This window comes from Phacochoerus africanus, chromosome 14 (assembly GCF_016906955.1).
Source record: "Phacochoerus africanus isolate WHEZ1 chromosome 14, ROS_Pafr_v1, whole genome shotgun sequence".
NCBI lineage: Eukaryota > Metazoa > Chordata > Mammalia > Artiodactyla > Suidae > Phacochoerus > Phacochoerus africanus.
This window is the reverse complement of record NC_062557.1, coordinates 11,819,751-11,847,122: the sequence shown is the minus strand read 5'-3', so window position 1 is coordinate 11,847,122 and position 27,372 is coordinate 11,819,751. Positions and strand designations below refer to the sequence as shown.

Genomic DNA, 27,372 nt, shown 5'->3' with positions numbered 1-27,372 from the left:
ATTCATAGTAAAAAATGTTGTAAAGTGCTGAAGTCATGAAGTCTGCAAAAGTGCCACAAGCTCCAAGTCCTTCTCTGGCAGTGACAGAGATGTGCTACATCCACCTCGTTTTCGGTGTGTCTATTTGACGGACACTTTGTCATTACCTCCCTCCGCCCTCCCGAAAGCTTTACAGATTGTCCTATTTCTATGGCTGATCAAATGCGATACAAAATGTAGCAAGGGGTGATGAACTATGCCACTTTCATTTCAGTGCAGAGAAATATTCAAGCTTGTGTGTACCTGTAACCAAACTAGGCTTGTTATATATGTTTGTTCCCCCTGAGTTGTCATAAATGAACAGTAAAATGATGAATAAAGATGGAGCAGTGGTACGGACCCATCCATCACCTGTAGAGTGAGATTCAGGACGTATGAGTACGTAGCCCACCTGTGAGCCTCACACTTGCCCTTCCACAGAAAAATGCGCACATGAGAATACTCTACATGTAGTGTAACTCTGAAAAAAAAACCAAAAAACAAAACCCAAAACAGTGACCAGTTAACCTGATACCTCTGGCAACGTAGCACAATCAAAGTTTATATACGATGTAACTCGTGATGGTAAAATACATGTCTCTCCCACTCTCTGTGAAATACAGAAATGCTTCAACAGTTAGACTTAAAAAAAAAATCAGAAATGCGCCAACAATTCAATGAAATATAATTCTGATCAAAGAAGATCCTCAAGTATTCTTAGGTGATAAAACAAATCATTTAAAAAAAGCTAAGGCGATTTGCTCGTCATTGTTCTCCCCGCTTTGAATCTCACGCGTTGCCTTTAATCAAACTGAAGAATCCTTACAACTTGGCCTTTTATGAGAGTGACGTTACAAGTTAAGAAGTATTCGTTGAGGCATTGAAAGGACGGCAGAAAGGAGGTAAAAATTCTGCGTCTGTCTCAGATTTTCTTGCTTTCGATTACTTTAATCATCTTAGAATAACTTAATAATAAATAGTGGTTTAAATTAAAGACACTACAATCACATATTTCTGCATAAGTAAAAGCAACAGGAAACACGTTTTTGAATGCCATGCCGTATATTCTGTATGGAAATACTTCTGGTAATGACTGGCCATAGAAGGAAGTGGTAACTTTCACATTGATGAAGTTCAAGTTATATATTTTTAAAAAATTTCTGTTAATTAGCCAAATGCTTGGTCTTACACGGGGCTTCATTTCCATGGACTCTTTGGAAAATGCAGAGGCCCTAATTTGTTCATGGAAACCTCAATATTTTTCAAAGGCTTTTAAACAATTTGTTCAGATTTCTGAAAACAGGAATTTTTAAAATTATTATTATTATTATTATTTTTTGAATGGCCAATCTCATGTCCACGGGCTGGGCCAGATTTTGCTAAGATAAGTTTATCACATGCGAGAGCTCTGAAAACCACTTTGCCAATTCATGTCACTATGTGAAAACCGGAACGTGAATCAGAGTCCTTCTGTGTATCTGGGTATTGCTACTGAATACAGCCAGGTGGATATACCCAAAGGCTTCTTGGGTTATTTTTGTTTTGGCTTAAAAAAAAAAAAAAAAGCGAAAAAGGAAAACCTAAAAGGGAAAAAAAAAAAAAAAAGGATGTTGGTAGTGGTGTTCGCGTATACATTCCCTTGAAAGTGTAGTTTGGAAAGTGGGTAGAGTGGTCAGCCTCCACCGCCAGGTCCCCGGTCCCCCCCTCCCCTCCCGCGCCCCCGGGGGCGGCTGATGTGTACGCCAGCCAGAGGGTCATACTGGCTCCGTTTTCAGATGACCTTTATGCTCGTGCTTCCCCAGGTCCATTTCCAGAAAGTCTTCGGGGATGTCTTGTAAAGCTTTCCCGCGATGAGTCTCCGCCTTCCCTTCGTGGGCGCGGGGACGCTGGCACAGCCCCCTCTTACAGGGTCTCACAAGCGCCAGGCACAGGGCGGCCAGGAACATCCCCGCCGCGCAGGAATAGAAGGCGCGGCTGTAGATTTTGCTCTGGTCCACGAGCAGACCTGGAAGGAAGCAGCCGCACCTGTTAGCATCTCCGACACAAGCCCTCTCTCCCCAGGCTCCCCTCAACTCAGGCGCCTTCTGGGTTCTGTGCCTTCTCTGTTTATCTTTTTTTTTTTTTTTTTTTAAAGATAACAAAGGGTGTGGAAGGTAGAAGTCTTTTCGAGGTGGGAGAGAAGACAAACCTACAACATACTCAGTGCCTGAGAAAATTATGTCACCCACGTATTCTGCATGGGCTCATCTGTCCTGAGAATCTAAAACATGGGACCCAGAGTTCCCGTTGTGGCTCAGTGGTTAACGCATCCGACAAGGAACCATGAGGTTGCGGGCTTGATCCCTGACTTTGCTCAGTGGGTTAAGGATCTGGCGTTGCCGTGAGCTGTGGTGTGGGTCGCAGACGTGGCTCAGATCCCTCATTACTGTGGCTGTGGTGTAGACTGGCAGCTACAGCTCCGATTAGACCCCTAGCCTGGGAAGCTCCATATGCCATGGGAGCGGCCCTACAAAAAAGCAAAAAAAAAAAAAAAAGACAAAACAAAAACAAACATGGGACCAGTTAGATCATGATGGTTTTTTGAAAAGGTGACATTCTTGGCCTTCCCTGGCGGCTCAGAGGATTAAGATCTGGTGGTGTCGCTGCTGTGGTGCAGGTTCGGTCCCTCGCCCAGGAACTTCCGCCTGCTGTGGGCGGGGCCAAAAAAGGGGAAAAAAAAAAGAAGGAAAAGAAAAGGTGACATTCTTAAGAGAGGGAAGAGCTCCATTATTTTCACTCCAGTTCCCTTCAGGTATCTTTTTAACATGGGGTAAGGAGTTCCCGCTGTGGCACAACGAGATCAGCAGTACCTGTGGAGCCTGGGATGCAGGCAGGTTCAATCCCCACCAGGCACAGTGGGTTAAAGGAGGATCCAGCGTTGCCACAGCTGCGGAGGAGGTCACAACTGTGGCTGTAATCTAATCCCTGGCCCCAAATGCCGAGGGGTGGCAAAAAAGAAAAAAAACCTTTTTTTAATTAAAAAAAAATTTTTTTTTAAATGGGGTAAGCTTTCTAATGACAGTAACTCTAACCCTTCTCAGGAAGGGAAGGTAGCTTACAGAAGCCCCTTGGTTCTGTTACTGCAAGAGTCAGAGGGTCACGAGGTCATAAAACCTCGTTCCCATCTAGCATTTTACAAAGCAAACTGGTAGAAGAAGCTCGGGCGGCTTGGGCTGCCGGGGGTTCTGACCCTGGCCTGGTCACTGATTTCCCGTAGGACGGCTGGCTCACATTCTCTGGCCTTCGCTTCCCTCGTCTTTATTTAAGTCAGGAGAGGTGGCTCAGGTGACCTCCATCCTGACACCTCTAACAGTCTCTGAAGTACAAACCCAAGAGCTTTGTCAAAACTAAGACTCTGGAGTTCCTGTTGTGGTGAAACCAGATCGGCGGCATCTAGGGAGGGCTGGGAGGCAGGTTCGATCCCTGGCCTGGCACAGTGGGTTATGGATCCGGCTCAGATCAGATCCTTGCCCCGGGGACCTCCATAGGATGGCCCAAAAAGAAAAGAAATAAAAAATTTTTTAAAAATTTAAGAAAAAAATAAAAATTAGACTCAAACAGGGAGCTAGCACAATTAATAAAAGGATGGTACCCCTTCTCCATGGAATCTAAACTATGACCCAAATGAACTTATCTACAAAACAAAAACAGATTCACAGACATAGAGGACAGACTTGTGGCTGCCAAGGGGGAAGGGGAAGGAGTGGGATGGACCAGGAGTTGGGGACTAGTAGGTGCAAACTAGTACATCTAGGATGGATTAAACAAGGCCCTACTGTAGAGCACAGGGAACAACACTCAATCCTGTGTAATGAACTAGGATGGAAAAGGAAAAAAACAAGGGTGACAGACACGGGTTTTACCTGCCAGGGGTGGTCCCGCCAGTCCCGCTACGCTCTGGAAGAAGACGTAGACCCCGGCTGCTGAGGACATCTTCTCAATTCCCACGACGTCATCTTCGGCGAGCAGTGGAATGTGGGTTCCCCCGACCGTCCCAACCATAGCACCAAAAAATATGCTACAGGACATGAGACCCCAGAAGTCCGTCGCAAAGGTAAAGGCAAACAGAGACACAGTCAATAAGATGACGCAGACGAGTTCGATGTAGATCTTACGGATGGGCTCTCTGTTCAGGACCAGGCCGGCGCCAATCCTCCCAAACACCTCGGCGATGGCCATCGTGGATAATAAAAAAGCCGAGCGGTCCTGGTCGATGCCCAGGCTGAGGCCCAAGGGGATGATGTACAGGGATGGTGCAAAGAATCCCAGGGTGACAAAGAGGCCGAAGAACGCATAACAGATAAAACTCTTCTCTCTCAAGACGGAGAAGTCCAGCAGCGGGGGCTTCTGGTCGCTCTGCTTGGAGCTGGGCTTGCCCAGGATCTGCTGCAGGTCGGCCTTGGGCTCCGGCTCCACGCCCGGGTGGCTAGGCACGTTTCTAGGTGAGGTAGTGAGTTCTACTCCTGAGTCAATGGAATCGATGGAGGTGCGCGTTTTCTCGTTCTCAAGCATGTATTGCACTTCTTTCCGATTTTCGTGGGTGGTGGCTTTGGGCGTCCCCGGCCCGCTGATGACAATGGGTCTCAGCATCGCGCCGCAGACGATGATGTTTAACTGCAGGAGGCCCACGAAGAGGAGGCTGTACCTCCAGCCGATGGTCTCCTTCAGGGCCGTGATGGCTTCGAGAGGCAGGTGCGGAGGGGAAATAAAACCGAAGGTCAGAAACGGACTCGAGACCCCCAGGAAGAAAGAGCAGGAAGCAATTCGGATTCAGACTGGGAAATAATTAAACAAAAACGACTCAGCCGTGGGAGTGCAGTCAGGAGGCACGATCCTCTCTTCTAGGTGTGGGGGCTTTTATGACCCCAGAAAGAGAAAGGTGCATAAGGATGAGGAGGAAATGGAACAAAAGTTTTCAGCCCAGGTCCCCCAAAGAGGTTTGGAGGTGCCTTCCACCAGGCAGAGACACAAAGAAGTAAAATAAATCCACAGTCCAGATCATCCCCCCCCCCCTTTTTTGGCTCCACCCATGGCATACCGAAGGGATTGAACCCATGCCAACAGCAGTGACCCGAGCCACAGCACTGATAGTGCCAAATCCTTAGCCCACTGAACCACCAGGGAACTCCCCGGCTCGTTCTTAAACACAGTCTATGGCTGCTTCTGGGCTGCCACCGTAGAGATGAGTGGATCTGACAGGGATTGTCAGTAAAGCCTAAAATATTTACTCTCTGGCCTTTTAAAATAGAATTTCCACCCTCTGAGTGAGCTCATTCCATAGCCACTCCTTCAGTCCCCAGTAGTAACACATGAAGGAGAAAATAAACCAAGAATCTAAGAGCTCATGTGATGGTCCGGGAATTAATACGGTTTTTGTGCGGCTACAGTACCGTACTGGGCAGTAACTGTACGGATGCAGTTCTCCGCTTTCTACTTTGTGGAATCTTCCTCCTTCCCGCCAGCCCAGAGGCAGCGTGGAGCGGAGGGCTGAACCCTGGCACGGGGGGTGGGGTGGGGGGGTGGCGGTTGGGGGACGACACGGGGAGCTTCGAGCTCCATAGTGACAGTAGGATAAGGCAGGCCCCGCAACATCTTAAAGTATCTTCTTCATCGTCCCAGAAAGGCTGACTGATGCTGGTCATGAGAATTTCATTTCACTAGATTCTCATTTGTTGAGAGCTGACAGTCAGGTATCAGAGGCCTGGTAACGTGGTTACTGAGAATATAAGCTGAAGCAAGACCACCCCATAGTCTGGGGCTGGAGGGGCGCCCTTTATTTCTCAAGCACGTCTTGCTCATGTCTCTTTTTCCCTCGTTAATACCGAAAACTCAGAATTGCAAAATATTTCAGGCCTGGGTATTTCCCTCCTCTGGCAGTAGTTGCTCTGATTTTCCTATGTTTCTTTTTTCTTTTTACGGCTGCACCTGTGGCATATGGAAGTTCCTGGGTCAGGGCTCAAACCAGAGCTGCAGCTGAGGCCTGTGCCACAGCCACAGCAACGCCAGGTCCTTAATGCGTTGAGTGAGACCAGGGATTGAACCCGCCTTCTCACAAAGACAATGTCAGGTCCTTAACCTCCTGTTATCACAATTTAAATCTGTATTGGAGTTTCCTGGGGGCTCAGTGGGTTAAGGAGCTGGTGTCACTGTTGTGGCTCCAGTCCCTGTTGTGGCTCACTGCTGTGGTGCAGGTTCCATCCATGGCCAGGGAGCTTCCACATGCCATGGGCTGGGCCAAAAAAAAAAAAAAAAACTGTGTTGAAAATGGCTTTTTTGACCAAGAAGAAAAATAGGATAGTATGAACAATGCCAAATCATTAAATCACATATTTTGGGATGGATGTATCAAGCCTTACTGCTGAATATGTGCCATATATCGTCCTATTTTTGTAAACGTGGACAAGTATTAAAACGTTAGAATTCCTAGAAGGGGGATGAGGGAGCAGAGATCCTAAAAATGTGCTGGAGAGGAGAAAACAATGAACCCTTCCTTCTGCATGCAATCGAAGCCCTCTATCTATTAGCCAATGGTTGGCAAAAGTTAGCGGAGCAAGAACACGTCCACGTTACCACGTAGACTAGACTACGGCGGTCTACTTACCGGGTGCAAAAGCAAACATAGCGAAACATTCTCCCGTAGAAGCAACAGCTGTGACCACGGAGCGTCTTTTGTCAAAGTACTGTGACAGTATGGTGACAGTTGGGAGAAAACTAAAGCAGTATCCCAGACCTGTGATGGAAAGTCAAAGGCAGTAGTGAGAACCACAACCTGACTGAGGCTGGAAGGATGCAAAGATCTGGGATTTGGGTCTTTATTTTAAACAGCGTTAAGTTCTGGGAGCCCAGTCATTCATTCTGTAGCAAAGAAAAACAGGTTTCCTCAGAGGTCTGGAAAAACTGCAACAGCTGTTTGGGGAAGCTGTTTTGGGAGTATGGTTTTTATATAAGACTTCTATCTGGGAGTTCCTGCTGTGCCTCAGTGGGTTGACCACCTGACATTGTCTCTATGAGGATGTGGGTTCGATCCCATGCCTCACTCAGCGGGTTAAGGATCCAGCATTGCCGCAAGCTGAGGTGTGGGTCCCAGATGCGGCAGGGATCTGGTGTTGCTGTAGCTGCGCTTGTAGCCCGGCAGCTGCAGCTCCAAGTCAACTCCTAGCCTGGCATATGCCATATGCTCTGGTTGCGGCCATTAAATAAAAGAGAAAAAAATTCTATTTGGAAATAAGTGAGTTTTGGTGTGTGCAGAAATACATGAAAAATTTTAAAGTGTGCAAATCCAAACTAAATATCTATATTATATATGAAGAATTATATATAATATGGAATGTATGGACTCTTTTTAAAGAGAAAAAAATTCTCAGACCCCTAAGAATAAGCCCAGTGCCTGGCACCCTCCCCTACAGCTGGGATCCTTATATCCCAGCTCGGGAAATCGTGGCTAAAGAACTTCAAGTCTTTGTGAAAAAGATGTCTTTCAGCTTCAAACTATCACTCAAAGAGAATTGTCTTTCTCCCTGGTAAATATTTTTTTTTAAAAATCAGACAAAAAGTCTTGGGCTTTGCGAGGAGGTTCCCACATCCGCTGGAGTCCATATACAGCCCAGTTCAAAACCACGGATGATCTGGGGCACTACTGATTTTAAAGAAAAAAGAGAGAGAGAGAAAGAAATACACCTTTTTTCCTCCTTTCTTTTTTTGGCTGCCCCAAGGCATTCAGAGTTCCCCAGCCAGGGATCAGATCTGAGCCGCAGCGGCAAACCCCAACGCCAGATCCTTAACCCAGTGTGCCGGGCTGGGGATGAACTTGCCTCCCAGAGCTCCCAAGATGCAGCCAATCCCGTTGCGCCACAGCGGGAACTCCCCCTCCCTTGTTCTTAAAACTAAGTGTCCGGTGAACTTGTGAGCCCAGGAGAAGCACTTACCAGAGATGATGCCGATGGCAAGGTACATGTGGTAAACTTTCTGTGAAAAGGAAGCTGTCACCATTCCTGTGCTAACCAGCAGCCCTCCGGCCATCACCACCAGACGGTGTCCAAAACGGGTGCTCAGGACCGTGGAGAGGGGAGCTGCAGTAAGAGCATCACAGGATATCTTAATTCCAGAGGCATAAGCATTAGCTTTCCTAAGAGTCCATCTTCTTCTTCTTCTTCTTTTTTTCTTTCTTTTTTTGGCTTGCATATGCAAGTTCCTGGGCCAGGGATCGAATCTGAGCCAGAGCTGTGACCTACACTACAGCTGCAAGCAATGCTAGATCCTTAACCCACTGCGCCAGGCTGGGAATCGAACTGATGTCTCCACAGAGACAAACCAGATCATTAACCCACAGCAGGAACTTCCTAAGATTCCATCTTTTAAGCCTTGAACATGGAGGCACAATATACATTGTATATGTAAGATATATGATATATTTTATGCCATGGTCCCCTAAGTCAGTGCAGGACTTATTTTAGTATTTGTTCAAGCTGGACAATATATTTTGGGGGCTCCTTAAAGAGAAAGCCAGATTAATAGTATACAACTTGTATCTGTATTCCTAGATGAAAGATTTTGAATTCCCATGAGCACCTAGAAAATTGGATATGCATTACATTTCTGTTCTTCTGTAATAAAAATGGGCTTTCCTATGATTGCATGAGTCACTTTTTTTTTTTTTTTTCCCGTTACACTCACTGCTTTGGATTCTTTTTTAAAAGTCTCCATGTAGGGTCAAATTCTAGCTTAGTTCCATTAGACTTTTTTTGAAAATGATATGAAAATATGGTGAATTCTGTTATGCATACCAAAAGGAGGGCAGTTATGGGACAGATAATTTAAATGGTTGATGAATTACAATTGGCATAGCTCCTATGCTCTGTAGCCCCTAGGGCATCTAATTCTGAAAAAGTAGTTTCCTAGTTATCTGTTACTTAGGCTACCACGGATATTGACTCGAATACAGTGAGATAAGCGAGCCATCAAGAGTTGGGGAAAGGAGGAACATAATACATGCTGGATAGAAAGCAAAAAAAAAAAAGAACTAAATTTATTGGGACTGGTCCATACATATCTCTTATGTTAGTGGAATGTAAATTAATATACTAATATAGGGCATAATGAAATCACTAGGATCATTTTTAGACAGTAGGTTGGCCCAGAGCATTAACAACTAAATAATAGAATTTAGAAGAATTATCTTCGGAGTTCCCATCGTGGCTCAGTGGTTAATGCATCTGACTAGGAACCATGAGGTTGTGGGTTCGATTCCTGACCTTGCTCAGTGGGTTAGGGATCTGGGGTTGCCGTGAGCTGTGATGTAGGTTGCAGATGTGGCTCAGATCTGGCGTTGTTGTGGCTGTGTGGGTTGGACCCCTAGCCTGGGAACCTCCATATGCTGCAGGTGCAGCCCTAAAAAGACAGAAAGACAAAAAAAAAAAAAAAAAGAATTACCTTCTGATATCATAGTATAACTGGAAATTCCCTGTTGCCTACATTATCTTTTGGTTAGAAAAGGGCTAAACGTTCAGCTTGCAGATTTTTCTTTTTCATTTGGTTTCTACATGTAAAATTTTGGTTCTAATTCATGTAAGGTATCTTTCTGAGAAAGTCAGGTTAAGAAATTAAGTATCCTAATACTCTAACTGGAACTAAGAGTTCTTTGCGACACTTGTAGGAGACAGTATCAGGACTGCTAAGAGAGATTCTGACTTCACCCTGTAGCAAAGAACCACAGAGCTGCCTCTTTAAGATGGTACAGGGCTGGAGACTAACTACATTTAAAGACGGACTTAGGAAACTTCAGAGTTAATGGTTCCATGACAGGATTTTAGGGTTAAGTTAGGCAAGTTTAAGTTTAGCCCCGTTAACTGTCTGAGGTGAGCTCAATAGTCTTGTTTTCTCAGAAAACCCTGATGTGGTCCCTGACGGATGAACCGAGTTAGGTCTATATGGGACCAAGTGAAAATCAATACAGTATGCTACTGAAGTCCCCTGGTGGCTCAGCGGGTTAAGGAGCCAGCCTTGTCACCGCAGTGGCTTGTGTCACTGCTTTGGCAGGGGTTGGACCCCTGGCCCGGGACCTTCCATATGCTGGGGGTGCGACCCCCCAAAATTAGGCTACTGCCCTGTTTTATCTAATGCTGTTGGGTGTGGGAGGACGGCCGGGTGATTAACCAGTAATGTCCTTTAGGGAAACAGCTGTTTGGAATTCAGAGTATCCCCTTTGGACAATATGTATAATTTTCCATGACATCTTATTACACATTCCAGCTTCTTCTTCGTGTAGCCACATTTTCAAGTTTCCAACCTGTTTCCTAAGCATGTTTTTACGAGACCAGGACCCAGTATGCCAAGGGCTTTTGATGTTGCTTTTTTAGGAAATGACTGCATTCCCCTGAACTGGGGTTTACTGCTGTCTTCAAAATAATCGACAGTATCCTAAGAGAGTGCATCCAGTTGGCGCTGAACACGCTGTAAGCAGGCATCTGGCAAATAGACTTTTTTTCTTTAGTGCCTCTTACCGTTTGCCATCTGTAACTCCTGAAAAACTGAAGCTAGAAAGGACCAACGGTCATATAAGCAAATACATCACAAACCCCGTGAGCTCCATTACTTAGTGGACAAATTCGAAGAGGCCTATGCCTATGGAATGTTTAAGCTGAAAGGGGTACTCACCTGTGAATGTTAAGACAAACACACAAATTGAAATTATCCATGAAATCCTGCTATTCGACTCATCAAAACTGTCCATTAAGTCATTAAAGAAGACACCAAATGACTTGATGATTCCGTAGGTGAAAACTTCCACGAAGAAAAAAGAAACTGCAACTACCCAGCCCCATCCTCCATCAGGCACTTGAGTATAAACATTGGCTCTGGAACAAAGCTGTGATTTCTTTTGGGTCATTCTTAATCTGAAAGAAAAAGTTAAAAAAAAAAAAATTAGACCGGCAATGGCCTGAAGGTGGAAAATTCTAATACGCTTTAGTAAACGTAAGTGCTAAGAACTACTTCCCACATTTCTTAGGTTGATGAGTATTTAAATCATGGGCAGTTAGTAGAAACTCTTTGGATAATAGTATCTGTCTATCTGTCCATCTATCTACCTAATGAACTATTTTTGCGTCGTATATGGAGCCCCTAAAGATTTGGGGGAGTCATGTTTCCAGGCTCTGGCAGTTACACGGGAAAAACAAACTAAACAAACATAAGGCATCTGAGCAGAACACTGAGAGGCATTTTAAAGAACAAAGAATGGCCACCGGACCAAGCAATGCTGAGCTTGAACCTGAAGACAAGAAAGACTGAACTGACCATAAAGAATGTGGTTCAGAGATGAAGCCAAGGAAAAAGGAGACTCAGAGGCAGCCTTGCCAGAACACCTAGCACCTTCCAGGGGAGAAGTGGTTGAGATGACCTAAGCATCTCTGCTTGACGCCCCTGGCCATTCAGATCATCCTGGCTCCCACTCAGCAGCATTCTGATTATGATCTGGGGTCCCCTGTGGATGAGTCTTCATGGCCAGAATGTGACTGCAAATCAAAATGAGGGAGTTCTTTCTTCTGGGAGTTAGTTTAGCATGAGTGCGTTCCTCAAAGTTGGTCACCTTGTGCTATATTAGAAATGGAATTTTGGAGTTCCCTGGTGGCTCCGTGGGTTAAGGAGCTGGTGTCGTCACTGCTGTGGCCCTGGTTACAGCTGTGGTGAGGGTTCGATCCCTGGACTAGGAACTTCTGCATGCCGAGGGCAAAACCAAAAAAAAAAAAAAAAAATAGAATTTCTATGCACAGGACAAGTACTTTCGAATACAGTGACCAAATAAAGCACTACCCATCTGCGGAGTCTGAGCAGCCAGGGAACTTAACCAAGTGACCCCTGACCTCGCTATGCTTTTCTATTCAAATTGCAACAAACGTCAGAACAAGCAGACCTGTGCCCTGTGCCCTATGAACACTAATGGCAAACACTATATTGACACTGGAGGGAGGGTCGTTTAACACAAGTCTTCTGCCCCGGGCTCTAGCACAGAAACACTGACGTTTTCAAAACTCTCAGCAGTTACATACACTTCGAAACAGTCATCTGTGTTTTAGCCCAACTGAAAATTAGTGTGTATGATAATAAGCGAGACCAAGGTCTCAGAGCTCTTAATGGCAACCCACCTTGAGTTTACGAATTCTCTACAATTATACGGTTGTATCCAGGTGAATTTTTCAGGAGGCATGGGCATCCTAGCTGTAAGGTGTCGTGTTCATGTACTAAGACAGGTTTTATTGATGATGGAGGGCAATGGACAAAAGCCTCATCAATTTAGTAGACTCGTTAGTTTCTCATATTCGGATCAAATATTCTGAATTGGCTCGAAGAATCTTAAAAAGCAGCAAATCTGACCTAATTTCATATTGTTTCATATGACAGCACCCTTGGTACAGGAGCCTAGTACGTTGGGAGGACTATCTACTCACTTTTTACCCTCTTGCTGTTAGACATTTGGTTGCAGAAAATAGGGCATAAGATGCTTTAAGAAGCTTATGCTCTCCTGCAGCAAAGGCCTGTGCGTTTTGCTGTGTGTCAATGCGTCATTCCTGGGAGCAGAGGAAAAAGGTGGGAAGGGCAGTTAAGTGGCTCAGGATGTAGGCTAAAAGCTACAGAACAGTTTGTCATTCGTGTTCCCGGCAGGGAAAGCAGTTGATCTAAACCTCCAGCAACTGAGGTTTTCACAAGACCCCTCCTTCATCAGACTTTGAAAGTTTCACTCCGCAGATGAGGCAGCTGGGGCCAAGGAGTGACCACTGTCCTGGGCTCAAGATGGACCAGGAAAAAAAAAAAAAAAAAGAGTAGGTGCCTGTGCTGGCTTTAGAATTGTGTTCATCTCTAGGGAGGGGGGCTAGGAGGGCAGGAGGGAGAGGGGCGCTGGTGAGCCCACGGCTCAGGTCCTCTGCCTTCGCCAGCCCAGCTCATCCCCCAAGATCAGGCGGAGCCTCTGAGCTTTGACTTTCGAAGCCCAGGACTCCTTTACTGGTCTCCTAACAGGGTCTGCATGTGGGTACAAGTCATCTTTTTGAAAGGCTGCATCATCATGACATTTTTCTGCTCAGACTTTTGCAGCGGCTTTTCCTCTTTCTTGGGGATAAAATCCCGACTTTCCTGTCCTTCCTAACTGAACCTCTGCACCACCACCCCCTGATCTCTGCAGCCTTATTTCTTCCAGTTCTAGGACTTGACTCGCCTGCCGAGGCCAACTTGGACTTCTCCCTGCCTTCTGGTCTCCAACCCCCTTGCCTGGAGCCAGGCCCATTCCCCAGGCTGAAGACCCCGCTTCAGCGGGCACCTGCGAGGCCCTGCTCCATCAAATCCCCCTACTCCATAATGCCTCCTCCAATCAACTCCACCTAAGGGCTGAGAAATGCTCTCTTGACCTCCGTGTGTAAGAAGGTCTGTGAGAACGCTTTCACCACGTCGCTGTGTGACCTGGAGAAAGTCACTGCACCTCTCTGGACCTGAGGGCCTCCCAAGTCAAAGTGGGAGGCTGGCCTTGGGAATCCTTAAAGCTCCACCCAGCTTTGGCAGCTGATATGTTTGTATTGGGCACTGAGTTCTCAATCACCTGATTCCTCAGGCCAAACCTGGTGGCCCCAGGAGAACTGGGAGCTAGGAGGCAAGTGCACATGCCAGCTGGGTCCTGCAGACGTGGGTGTAAAGTGGTTGGACGTTGGTTAGATCTGATCTCTGACAGCTGGCTAGGAGGTGGTGGCTGGCTGATGACTCTACTTCTGTTTACTCTCTGAGCTCCTTCTGGGTGTTTAATTCCCCCCCCCCCTTTTTTTAAACTTTGCTTTCCATCTATGCTGGTCCCCCGAAGCTAGATGCAAATATAACTTCCACCTGCATTCTTTGGTTTTGGGAGGACAGCTTTTTTGTTATTCCTGGGAACATCATAAAGAAAAAATGACCCCGCCCAATCCATTGGTATTCCAAAATTTGTGCCTTCATCACCCTAAAGCATCCTGTGCCCTAGGATGCTTAGCTTTGAAGAGCACAGTACGGAATAATAATAGAATAACCTGGTTTCTAGAGCATGTAGTTGAGAACACTTTGTACACAGGGCAGTCCGCTGCTCTTTCTAGACCCAGTGCTGGGAAGAGTGTTTGGGATATAGTACGTGCTCAATAAAAGTTCACTGAACACAGGATGAGTCTTGGGGCGCCCCTGAAGAAGCGCACGGCTCTAGCCTGGCAGAACCCACTGAGGAAGTCCCTGCTTGCAGAGTAAAGCCTTCTCTGGACTTTCCATTCATCCAGCAGGCCCGCTGACTTAACAGACGTCAGCCTCTGCAAACAAAGTAAGCAACTAAGGCCTGTGGCTTAGAAGGCTCTGAATTCCAGAACATGGAAATATCTTTTGGTTTTAGGAGGCAAGAGAATTTATCTCATGGGAAGGGATATTGGTTTACGGTGTGGGGACAGGGCTAGTGAAGTAAGCTGGGTGCCCCTGTGACCTCATAAGAATCACTCTGCTCCTTGACTTTCAGTGTCACCAAGGGATGAGCAGGGGCGTTGAACCTGACTGGGTTAATCTCTTCCTGCCCTAAAAAATCTACATTTCTCTGGTAGCCTTTGAACTCTGACTTGCTCTAAGGTACCCTTTCATCCTTCTCAATTCATGGTGAGGCCTTTGACAAAAGGCCCACAGGTCTGTCTTCGTGAGGCCCTCATGCATTATTTGTTGAATTTCTAGTTGCCATTAACTGGCTGTATGATCTTGGGAAAATGACTGAATTCCTCAATGTCGTCTTCTGTAAATGCAGGGTTGAAATTCCGTGGTCTTGAGGGTAAAATGCTGTGATTCTGAACAGGGGTTCCTGGCAGACTTCACCTTAATGATCTCCCAAAGGAAACGTAATGACAATACACTGGGCAGTTTGGAATATTTCCTATGAGCATTTGGTTGTCTAATCTTAAATAAATGAATATTCGGCCAAGGCTTGGAAATTTGCTCTAATCTGGGAATTTCACTGTGATTTGATTTGTTGAGAAAAACTTTGCCCTGGAGGCATGAAGAATGCAAAATATCGGGCTATTAGAGACCATCCGAGTGTTACTCTAGGGTCAGTTCAGAGCAAAGTTCAAAATGCAGGCTTTGGATGGAAGTGGTGATGGCTTCGGCTGTAAGCAAAGCCTCAGCCAACGCACTGCCAATCTCCATTCTTCTTAAAGGCGTAGCCTGGAGAACAGCTTCCGACAAGCTGTTTCCAGCCAGAGTTGTCAAAACCAGTCTGTATTTAGGTGAAGTTCATTTCAATTCTCTCTTTCCAAAAAACAAACAAACAAGCAAACAAACCCCCCCTCCCAAAAACCTAACCTGGATAGCGGCCCTCAGCAGCTTTGAATCATTCGATAGAGGCATTTCACCCATTTTTACAAGATCCTAATGTTGAAACCTGAGCCCCTAATTTAAGTGTCCTGCTCAGGAGTTCCACTGAGGAACATCCTTTTTGGGAAACCACAGAGGAAAACTCCGGGTTAGTGGTACTCATTAAGACAGAAGGAGCTTTTCCACTTGGCTGCGTTGTTTATTTACATACTGTAACTTTCTATCTTGGACACTCTTCCCTTAATTATGAGAAGAGGTATTTCTATATTCACCGGGCAGGATGTCATATGGGCCCCCCAAATGCCACCTACTGGTGCTTGGGACAAGAGGAGATGCAGCACTTAGCGATTTCTGCATAGCACTTGGTCATTTTTTTTTTTTTTTTTTGCAAACCAGATCCTCCATTGACTAGGATGCGAAAAAATAATAACAGAAATCTCATTCCCAGGGTAGAAACCATCTCCTTCAAGAAAGAGCTGGCACGTCTATAACTGCAAACAAAACCAGCTTCCAGGTTGACAAGTTGTAATTGCTCTTCCCCAGTTGGCTCCGGGGAGCTTTTCCTAAGACTAGCGCCCCTTGGTTTGGTGACATTCATTTAACGTGCCACTTAACAAACTTCTATCACCTGTCTGATGGGGGTGGTGGGGGAAGGTCGTGGGTTTTTGTTTTTGTTTTTGTTTTTTTTAAAGAAGCAAGGGAAAAAAAAAAAAAAGAAGGAAATAACCCATTTCCTCGGCAAAACCATCCTCCCCGGTTATAGAACGGCTCCGCTACACGGGCGCTTTCCTGTGGTCCGCAGCCGCGGAACCTTGGAAGTTGAGCGGGACCAGCCGTCAGCCGCTGACAGCTCTGACTGACGGTCAAGGTTGACAACCTGCTCTCTGCAGGGAAATCGCTGCCTTTCCGTCGGCCGCCCCGGGTGTGTGTCTGTCGGGTAGGGGGAGACCGGGAACCCCACTTTCCCTCGCGCTGCCTCCGTGGCCGCCCTGCGTGCGCGCGCGAGCCTGGGGAAGGTACCTCTGACATTTCGCTCTTGTGACGCGCAGGCAACTTCATGCGGAAAATCCATGCTGGGGGCCGAGCGCGGCGCCGGGGACTCGCCCGACGGCTCGGAGCCCCTAACCGGGACAGGGGCACTCAGAGACCAAAGCTGCCTTTAGGTAGTTTTCGGACCCCAGCTGTACCGGGGCCACCGACATGCAACTCCAGGCTGCCCACACTGGCTACAGCGCGTCATCCCGGTGGCCCTGACCATTCCCAACTGTCAGAGAGAAGATTATTAGGAATAACCTCTCCAAAATGTTAAGCTGTTAAGTGGTTTCCTCCTCCTCCCTCCAACGACCCCCCTCAAAAAAAAAGCTCCCAACACAGATTAAAAAAAAAAAACCCACACCCCACCATCAAACTTTTAAACATGTAAAATCATAAAACCAACTCACCAAGTTAGAAGGGAAGAGAATAAACCCCAAAAGGCTCCCAATAAGGCGGAGGCTTGGCCTCCCCCTCCTTATAAGCCGCTCGGGAACATGAGAAAGGATTAACCCCTTAGGGCGTGGGCCCGAGCCTATGGCAAGTTGGCTCGGGTGGGTGAGCACCCGGCGCCCGGCCCACCGCGCCCGGGCCCCGGGCCCCCACCCGCTCCTGCTCCTGGGGCACCCTGGCCGCGCCCCCCCGCCCCCCTCCCCGGCCGCCTGCGCCCCGGCCGTGCGTGCTGCTGCCCGCGCCCCGGCCCCGCGTTGCTGCCTATCTCTTATCCTATACCGGCTGTAGCCGGTCTCCGCCGGCCTCGGGGGCGCGCCGCCGACCATGTGCTGCGAGCGCGGAGCGCCGCCGAGGGGGCCGGCCTGGCGTGCGCGCGCCGGCCCACGTGGACGAGGCCGTGTCGGGCACGCGCGCGCCCAGAGCCGGGGCTGAGGGTCACGGAAGGTAACTGCGTCGCTGTCCTAGACCTGCCACGGGGTCTCCCGGGACTGCTCCCGCCCTCGCCGCCGGGAGCTCGCGCACGCCGCCCCCAGCCCTCTCCAGCTCCGCGCATCTCTGCGCGCCTGGCTGGACTGTAAGCCGGGCGCTCGGCTGCACTGTAAGCCGGGAGTGCTGGCGCCCGCTCTGCGGGCACTTCTGGCCGGGCGAGAGGGGTCCCCCCGAGCCGCCTCCCTTCCCGCAGGCCCGGGCGCACCCCAGGCTTAGCCCCGATCGCGCCCGCGCCCGGAGGGTTTGGGCTCGCCGTTGCGGCCGCTCCGCGCCCGCCCCGGGCGGAACAGGTTCCTTCCAGTTTGGGTGTGAGCTGCGCGCGCGGCGCCGCGGACCCCGAGTTCCTCCTCCAGCGCCCACTTCCCCCGATTTCGTCAACTCGCGCACCCCTGCTGTTCCCCTTGGCGGGGTGGGGTGGGGTGAGGGAGTGTCGCAGTGGGCCCCAGCGAGTGAGCCGCCTGGCTACCACGGGTGCTTTGCCTTCCCCCCTTTGCTGCAACAGCAACAGCATCGCGTTGCGCGAAAGGGATGTGTGTGAGCGGCCGGGCTGAGTCAGCATCCCCGGCCCGGCGCGCGCGCGCTTCCTGCCCGCCAGGCGGGAGGCGAAGTCCACACAGGTGCACAGCTGCCTAACTCGCGGGGCGCTCCTTCACGAGAGGGACCAGGACGTTGAGGGGGCACATGCCCCTCGTCCTGTAGTCCCGGACCCCAAGGTCACCGTGAACTCAGCAGGTGATGCACGGGACATCTCAGTTATGAGCTCGTCAAGGGGACCAAGCAGTGTGTCGGGTCCCAGGCATTTCGGAGTCCTCGGGGGCGCAGACTCAGCTTGCCGGTGCCCACCTCCCACCCTCAGGGCCTGTTTAAGACCTGCCCTGAAGCAAAAGCCTCATTCTCCACATAACCCCTGCCGACTTAGGCATCGGCTGCTCCCTTAATTGGGGTTTGGAGAATGCGCTTCTGAAATCAGAAACTCAAGAACGCCTAGTTTGGGAGTGCGGGCACGGAGGGTCGTCACCAGGACGATGATCTGAATCAATAAAAATCCCTTTGCAGTCGCTGCCTGATTTCTCTTACGAGTTTGCGCTAGAGTCTCTGAGTTAAATGCCATGCTGTGTTGTTAAGGCTGGCCTGGGTTAGGGGAGCAGGTATGTTGGCACCAAGTGCTTGGGTAACGACCAGCACTGTACAGCCTGGACCACTGATTAACTCCGGGGACCTTGCCGGAGTGACCTAACTTCCTGGAGCGTCAATTTCCAAATCTATCAAATGGGGACAGTCCTGACATTCCCAGAATCGAAGGGTTTAATTTGTGAGGCCGGTAAAGTAGAGATCGCATTGCCTGCCATAAGGTAAGCCTTCACTAGCCTTTAGCTCTTATTGTTCTTGCTGTTTATGGCTTAGCAATTCCAGTAGCTGACTCCAGCGGTCTCTGGACATGATCCTTTTTTTTTTTTTTGTCTTTTGTAGGGCCGCACCCACAGCATATGGAGGTTCCCTGGCTAGGGGTCTAATCGGAGCTGTAGCCGCTGGCCTACACCACAGCCACAGCAACTCGGGATCTCAGCTGTGTCTGCCACCCACACCACAACTCACAGCAACGCCGGATCCTTAACCCACTGAGCAAGGCCAGGAATCGAACCCACAACCTCATGGTTCCTAGACGGATTCAATAGCCACTGAGCCATGACGGGAACTCCATGATCCTTTTCTGAACTGTTCTTGGAGGGATGAATCCATCCCTAATGATACTGAGAAACTGATTTTAACCACCAGCATGAGAGCACTTAATGGTAAAATAGGAATGACTGTAAATGTAATCTTTGATATCTTTTTTTCTTTTTTCCCTTCGGTCTTTTTGTCTTTTTTGGGCCGCACCTGGGTCATATGGAGGTTCCCAGGCTGGGGGGGTCTAATCAGAGCTGTTCCTGCCAGCCTACGCCAGAGCTACAGCAATGCCAGATCTGAGCTGTGTCTGCGACCTACACCACAGCTCACAGCAATGCCAGATCCTTAACCCTCTGAGCGAGGCCAGGGATCGAACCTGCAACCTCATGGTTCCTAGTTGGATTCGTTTACGCTGTGCCACGATGGGAACTCCTGATATTTATCTTTGATGTTTAGGAGCTTGCAGTGCATTAGGACCTGTCTCTACACTGAGTGTGGAAATCCATCCATATTTAACGGGACACGGCACATGCTGTGTTGAGCCCTGCTTGGGAACCTAGGGGGTGCGGCCCCTGTATTTTTATAACTGAATGAAGATCTTGGTGCTTCAGCTTCTTGGTTTTAAAAATTAGACAAACAATATAGAAAGCCCCAGGGGGGACTGAGTGGGAAAGTCACATCTGAGTATTTGACCAAGTGAAATGACTAGCTGTTTGGGTGGGGGGTGGGGGGGCTGTAACTGTCATAATAATAACAATAGTAAGGTATCGCTATTTGTATTAGTATTAACTACACCTGCCGTTAATTTATTTGTACTTCTGCTTTGTTCCCAAGGCTGTATTAACTAGGTGCCATTTGTGTGATTGAATTTTAAGCCTATCAACACCTTCTGCAATTGACCTTCACCCCCATTTTACAGATGAGAAAAGTTGAGGTACTGAGCAGGGGACAGATTCTCCCAAGGTTTAGCCACACGGGCTCCCTTTGCTACAAGAGCTCATCCAAAGATGACACTGGCCGCCTGTGTTGGGACAGCCGAGAGGCGTCTGGAAACCCAGCCTCTGTCCAGTCTTGCCAGCCACAAACCGGTGACTTTTGCCCGCTCTGGTTAGAGGCTGGCTTTACCTCGTTCCCTAAATCCTAGGGAAACCAGTTGTGAAAACCTCTGCTTTTTCTCTCTCTGCCAGTGAAAGCAAAGGAGGGAAAACACTGCATTACCATGCTAATCAACACACCCCACCCCAAACAAAACTAACTCTGTTTAGTTCTAAACACGAACAAAAGGAGCTTTGGAGTCTGGAATACAGAACCAGAAAAATCAGGAAATTAAGTGAAGGGTTCAGCGCCCCTCTTCGCCTCTTCTGTTGGGTCTGTCGCAACCCAAGTGGCAGCAGAGCCCCTGGGCCCTTCATTTGCAGAGGACGAGGCTATAAGGATGCCCGTAGAAAGTCCCCCGACCTCTTCTCTGGAAATACGTTGGCTCCTGAGAGCTCTCCCACTGCTCTCCCTTTTCTAGCCCTCTGGCTTAGGGTCATTTGCATGAGAACAGTTTCCTTTGTGTAAAGTTGGCCTGCATGTTCTCTGTCAACGTTTAGAGTCCTTCTAGTCTTCATGGTGGGTTGCTAGGCAGATATGACCCTGGCTTGCAAATAAGCTCTCTGCATTTACCAGCCCGTGAGAACTTCAACTTGGGGTAAGTAAATTGAAAGGAATCTTGTCTGGAGCTCAGGGAGGCACAAGCCTGCTTGTAAGGGCTTCGACTTTGGAGCAGCCAGTGCAGACCGGGAGCATCAGAGGTGGCATGTAGGGGGAGCCTGGATGGCCTGCCTGCCCGTCCACCCTCTCTCTTTCTTGTCCCTGCATGGGCTACTCATGTTCTCACCACGTGTATTCAATGGAAGCAAATTCTTGCTTTAAAACTTTAAGGAGTTTCCTGATGGCTCAGTGGGTTCAGGATCTGGCATTGCCACTGCTGTGGCTTGGGTCGCTGCAGAGGCTGGGGACGGATCCCAGGCCCCTGAACTTCTTCATGCCATGGGTGTGGCCAGAAGAAAAACAATAACAGCAACAAAAAACAAACCCTTAAAACTTTTTATTTTTTTATTTTTTTGCTTTATAGGGCCACACTTGCAGCATATGGAGGTTCCCAGGCTAGGAGTCAAATTGGAGCTACAGTTGCCCGCCTACGCCACAGCCACAGCAACCCAGGATCCAAGTCGAGTCTGCGACCTACACCACAGCTCATGGCAATGTCGGATCCTTAACCCACTGAGCGAGGCCAGGGATCGATCCTGCAACCTCATGGTTCCTAGTCGGATTTGTTTCCACTGCACCACGACGGAAACTCCCAAACCCCCAAAACTTTAAGATCTGCTTCTCCAGATGGCAGAGAACGTCACAGCCCCCTAGAAATGCTGATATTCCTGGTAGAGGTGCTGGGTTTATCTTGCGGCTTATAGGACCTCTCCGACTCCCACATTTGATGGTTTGAAGGAAGGCAGGGCCCTTCCAACAGAAATGCTTGTTTGGGAGAGAATTTGAAGATTTTTCCAAGGCGTTCTGAGGCACAGAGTCTTGGGGGAGTCACTTTTCAGCACATCAGCTCTTTCCTAAAGCCGAGTTGTCTGAGAACCCACAGTGCTGCAGGCCTGACTCTCCTTTATTCCTGCCGAGTCGGCCTTCTCTTGCTTAACCAGAGCCAAGATCTCGATAGGGTGCTTAGGCCCAGCTGTAAACATCTCTGGGGGAAAATCGAAATGTTTTTTCAGAGAAAGCTCCTTTCTTTAAATCTCTGTCCCAAGTACATCTCCTTAAAGATTTCTAAGACAGTTATCTTGTGCTTAATAATAATTTGTCAAAATTTATAATATATGTTGTCTGATTACAAATTATTACTTAGAGTAATAATTAGGATGGTAACTCAATCCAGAAGGGCTTTTTTTTTTTTTTTTTTTAATCTTGGAGCAAAGTGTAAAAAATGAAATTTCAGTATATATGCAAAGTCTGTATTCCAGAGACATAGGAAAAGATAATTAACTACTTTTGAACATAAAGGCATAGTAGGTTGAACTAGAATGGAAATACTGTTTTGGAAAAAAGGGAAAGAAATGGTAGAAAAGTTTTAACCTAATGAGAAATAGTCTCAAGGGATTTAAAGATGAATGATGGTGGTTTTCAAATTGCTCTGCTGTTTATGTGACATTGGATGTGTTGAAAAGAGTGGTTTAATTATTATAAAAAGTCAACATTTATAGGAGTTCCCGTTGTGGCTCAGTGGGTTAAGAACCTGACTAGTATCCATGAGGATGCGGCTTTGATCCTGGGCCTGGCTCAGTGGCTTAGGATCCAATGAAGCTGTGGCGTAGGTTGCAGGTGCAGCTTGGATCTTGCTTTGGCTGTGATTTAGGCCGGCAGCTGCAGCTCTGATTCGACCCCTAGCCTAGGAACTTCCGTGTGCCGTGGGTGTGGCCCTAAAGAGCAAAAACAAACAAACAAACAAACTAACACCAGTCCTTCTCAAATGTAAAAAAAAAAGTCAACATGTACAGATACAATTAAAACAATATACTTTGGGAGTTCCCATTGTGGCTCAGCGGAAATGAATCCAACTAGTGTCCATGAGGATGTGAATTGGGTCCTTGGCCTTGCTTAGGGGGTCAGGGATCCAGCATTGCTGTGATCTGTGCTGTAGGCCCACAGCTACAGCTCTGATTCGATCGCTGGCCTGGGAACTTCCATATGCCTTGGGTGCAGCCCTAAAAATAAAAAAGTAAAAAAATAAAATGATAGATTGTGCAGCTATTTACAGTTGTGATGGACCAGTGAAGATAACTTAGTGTTTGCGCCCCACCCTCATTCAGATGTTGAAACCCTTCCCCCACCAATGTGATAATATTTGGATAATATAGGGCCTTTGGGAGAAACTAGAGTTAACTGAGTCACGAGGGTGGGGCCAATATGATGGAATAGGTACCCTGTAAGAATAGGAAGAGAGGGAGTTCCCGTCATGGCTCAGAGGTTAACAAACCCAACTAGCATCCATGAGGACGCGGGTTCAATCCCTGGCCTCACTCTGTGGGTTAAGGATCTAGTGTTGCCATGAGCTGTGGTGTAGGTCGCAGACTCGGCTCGGATCCTGAGTTGCTGTGGCTGTGGCATAGGCCGGTGGCTACAGCTCGGTTTGGACCCCTGCTTGGGAACCTCCATATGCCGCAGGTGTGGCCCTAAAAAGACAAAAAAAAAAAAAAAAAGGAAGAGAGGAGTTCCCCTTGTGGCTCAGCAGGTTAAGAGCCTGACTAGTATCCATGAAGATGTAGGTTCGATCCCTGGCCTCGCTCAGTGGGCTAAGGATCCGGTGTTGCTGCATGCTTCTGTGTAGGTTGCAGATGCAGCTCGGACCCCTTGTTGCTATGGCTGTGGGGTGGGCTGGCAGCTGTAGCTCCGATTCGACCCCTAGCCTGGGAACTTTGTTACGCCCCAGGTGCGGCCCTAAAAAGACGAAAAGATGAAAAGTACAGGAAGAGAGAAATCTCTCTTTCTCTGTATTTCTGAGAGCAGACGCTCAGGAGAGGCCGTGTGAAGATTCATCTACAGGCCAGTAAGAGAGCTCTCCCTAGAAAAGGACCATGCTGGCCCTTCTGGGCACCAGAAGCATGAGAAAATAAATTTCTATTGTTTAAGCCGCCCAGTCTGTGGTATTTTGTTGTGGCATCCTGAGCGGACTAATACTGAATACTGTTTTTCTAAATTGTTTTAGAAGATACCCAAGCACAAATACTTGCAGGCCACTGCGTGTGATCCACAGTAAAAAGAGGACAAGGAGGATGTGGTCTCTGCCCTCATGGATGCGTTCTCCTTGGAGAGAGAAACTAAACCCACGAGTCACCATAGTGGACTGGGAAAGTCAAGGGCAGGGGCTGTAGAGTTGAGAGATTTGATGGCAGATGCTGTCGGTGTTAAGATGCACGTGAAGGAGCTCCCACTGTGGTGCAGCAGGTGAAGGACCCAGCTTTTTTCCTGGCCCCGGGAACTTCCATAGACTGCAGATACGGCCAAAGAAAAACCAAACTCAGTAGACTGGGTCAGGGAAGAGCATAACTCTTGGAGTTCCCACTGTGACTCAGTGGGTTAAGGATCTGACTGCGGTGGCTTAGGTCCCTACAGAGGGGAGGGTTCAATCCCTGAACTGGGACAGTGGATTAATGTTTGGGCATTGCCAAAGCTGCAGTGTCTGTGGCATCTGTGGCTCAGGTTCAATTCCTGGCCTGGGAGCATCCCATGCCTTGGGTGTGGAAAAAAAAAAAAAAAGATGCATGTGAACCTGGTCTCTGAGGCCCTCACTAGTTGTGTCAAGTTACTTAAACTCTCTCTACCTCAGTCTGCTCATCAGTGAAAGGGGCATAAAATAATAATAATAATAATAATACCTCCTGAATAGGGTGGTTGTGTGCGGAGCTTTGTGCTGTGTTGCTAGGTTACTAAGTTAATGTTTGTAAGGGTCCCAGCAGCTTAGCGCTGTGATTGGCCGGTGATGAAACTCTAACTCTTAGCTGGGGGATTGAGAAGGGAAGAGCTCAATGAGCCTAGAACAGGTAGGAAAGATCTTGCAAGGACTGGCAAGGCGGCGGGTGAAGGGTGAAGAGCATAAAAAGAAAGAAGACAAGAGGACGGGGAGAGCATGCTGGATTTGGGGACAGGGAGGTCACCTCCCCACCCATGGCACCACGGGCCTCTGGCGATTAGAATTCTCTCATGCCCAGGCAGTGTCGATGATACATCACTGGGTGCGTCAGATTCACACTAGAGTAAGTTTTGTTGGCGTTCAACACGGATATTTGCTGCTTCTCACCCTTCATCCTTTACTGCTCCTGTAGCTTTGTCATATTCTCACTGCTTATTAAGAAAAAAAAAAAAAAAAGACAACGGTTGCCTTAAGGAGGCCTCTATAAAAGATCTTAAGCCTGTTGTAAAAATCCTAAAAACAGAACCAAAAAAAAAAAAAAATCAAAATTGTCCGGAGTTCCCTGGAAGGATCTGGTGTTGCCTTTGCTGTGGCTCGGGTTTGATTGATCCCTGGCCGGGGAACTGCCACGGGTGCGGCCAGGAAAAAAAAAAAAAAGAAGAAGAAGAAGAAAGAAAGAAGGAAATCAAAATTCGTAGGACAAAGTGATTTTAATCACATTGCTTTCAGGAAGAAATACATATATTAAAAATTTATGACACGGTTGTGGGTCATGAAACCTAACTGGAATTGTTGGAACGTGCTGGGGGTGGGACCACTGGGTTTTACCCACCTTTAATCAGGTTTTCTTTGGAAAGCCTGTTGACGCTGTCCCACCCATCATGTTCCTCAAGGCCCAAGGAATAAAAACCTGCTCTCCTGCTGTGTTTCTTGCCTAAAGGGAGATGCTAGCTTTCCCCATCTTGTCTAAACATGCACAGCCTGCCCTGCTGCTCCCTGGAACAGTACGCAGTGTTAAGCTTCTCTTTTAACCCTGTAGGAGCAGTGCATGCGTCTGTTTCTGGGTGGCTAGGAGGAGGAGGAGGGGGAGGCAAAGAAGCTGGAAGGATGCTCCTAGACTGTGTCCTGTGCAAGAGGCTAGGAGGGGCCTGTCCTAGTGGTTGGTGGAGGGCTCTGGCCGTCTTACTGGAGTTCACATGTTTAGTAGGGATCTGGGGTGGGGACTAGGTACAGGGACCATCCAGCCATCCTTCCATCCCATCCCCGTTGCTCCTTAGTGTGGACAGCCCGTGCTCATCACAGCCCACCCATGCACGCTGGTGAATGCAGTTGTTTCCCAGGCCACAAAACCACACCTCAGAGGATGTGGTCCCTCCTCTCAAAGTGTTGACTCCAGTTCAGAAGTGAGGACCCATGTGTGGTTATCACCTAAAGCAGGGCTCCAATGAGGGCGCTTTTGCGAGTGAGACTCTCCGAGGGAGAGGAACCGAGAAAGGTCATCTGAGATTAGGGAAGTGACAAGATGAAGCCGAGGCTTCGGAAGGAGACAGAGGCTGGGCCGTAGTTGTTCATGTCAGAGGCACTCGTCTGGCAAATACTGATTGGACAACTTTCTGGGCTGGGAAACTGGATTATGCCTTGCGTGAAACAGAGAGGCACCCCTGCCCTTGTGGAATGTACATCCTAGAGTTGTGGCCTTTTCTTCTTGAAGCACCTAGCGCCGTGTCATGGACAAATAGTTCTTTTGGATGTTTCTGATGGTAAAATGTAATTCCCAGAGTTCCCCAGCGGCTTAGGGGTTAAAGGATCCTGTGGTTGTCGCTGATGTGGCTTGGGTTCCATCCTTGCCTGGAACTTCTGCATGCTCCGGGCATGGCCAAAAAAAAAAAAAAAAGTAAATCTCACTTTCAGTTAGCCTCAGCAAAGGGAGATTTCTCATACCCACACTACATCTTTATTTTTTTTCTTTTTTTAAACTGCCCCTTGCATAAGGTCTTCCCTGGGCCAGAACAGGTCCCAGCTGCAGTTTTGGCCGAGGCATCAGGTGCGGCACCCCCAGATCCTCAACTCCTCGTGCCGGGCGGGAGATCGAACCTGCCTCCCAGTGCTGCAGAGACTCCGTGCAGAGATGCCACGGATGCCGTTGCATCACATTGGGAACTCCACACTCTGTATTTCACCTTGACCTTGTACTGTTACAATGTCCAAAACGAGATTTGTTGGTAGAAGTGCTGCCATGCTCGCTGCACCAGAGTCCGCCTGGGCAGAAGGACCTGGCTTTTGGTTTTCCAAAATGGCACCACCAGCCATGGGATTGTGTGACGAGCACCAGAGTTTGGAGCTTTGAAAACGCAAATGAGAATGACTCAACTTCCCCTTTGGCCTTGCGTTTGTATCTTCTACCTTCTCTGGGTTCATAATCCGACAGCCAAGAATGCTGACAGGTGGTTATGACAAAACTCAGCCAATAGCTGCAGGGAGCCCGGGTTTCATCACAGACACTCAGAATGGTTTTGCTTAATATTCATTTTAGTAACGCCTTGGGCTTGCTCAGTACTTTTTCAAAGTACTCTGGTGTTTCTTATCTCTTCATCCTCAAGACGACTGAGGGTCAGAACGAAAAAGCAACATTTCTAAGCACTTATTGAGAGCAGGCACTTTCACTCACCTGTTGGTTTGGGGGTGCAGGAGCTATGGGCCTGTTTTTCAGGTAAGTAGGGAAACTGAAGCACGGAGAGATTCAGTAACTTATCCAAGGTCACACAGCTAGGGAATGGCCACACAAAATCCCAGACACACATTCTTCGGCAGACAGGCCAACACTTCCCCAAAGTCAATTCTCCGAAAGGCAAATTTGCCAA

The 27,372-nt window shown here is 48.1% G+C and overlaps 2 protein-coding genes across 11 annotated transcripts in view; one reads left to right on the top strand and one right to left on the bottom strand.

Moving 5' to 3' along the window:
- The window catches only part of ARSG (arylsulfatase G), a 126,583-nt gene that overhangs the window by 7,932 nt on the left and 91,279 nt on the right, over positions 1–27,372 (top strand). Inside the window, exon 1 of one of the 7 annotated variants that reach the window (XM_047756613.1) lies at positions 17,263–17,337. The exons of the other annotated variants lie outside the window; for them this stretch is intronic. The gene's annotated coding sequence lies outside the window, so the exon portion shown is untranslated. Of the gene's footprint in view, positions 1–17,262; positions 17,338–27,372 lie in introns of those variants that run through there. 7 annotated transcript variants of the gene reach the window in all.
- On the bottom strand, positions 1,600–16,985 carry SLC16A6 (solute carrier family 16 member 6). Of its 4 annotated transcripts, none has more exons than XM_047756618.1 (6): positions 12,198–16,888; positions 10,711–10,949; positions 7,983–8,126; positions 6,659–6,787; positions 3,921–4,736; positions 1,600–2,023 (listed from the first exon to the last, which is right to left on the bottom strand). In XM_047756618.1, the coding sequence occupies exons 1-6, from the start codon at positions 12,263–12,265 to the stop codon at positions 1,773–1,775; spliced, it is 1,647 nt and encodes a 548-aa protein (XP_047612574.1). In that variant the 5' UTR covers positions 12,266–16,888; the 3' UTR covers positions 1,600–1,772. The 4 variants fall into 4 exon arrangements, with proteins under 4 accessions (XP_047612574.1, XP_047612576.1, XP_047612575.1 ...); XM_047756620.1 differs by having other exon boundaries at positions 16,429–16,784; XM_047756619.1 differs by having other exon boundaries at positions 1,601–2,023; positions 16,851–16,985.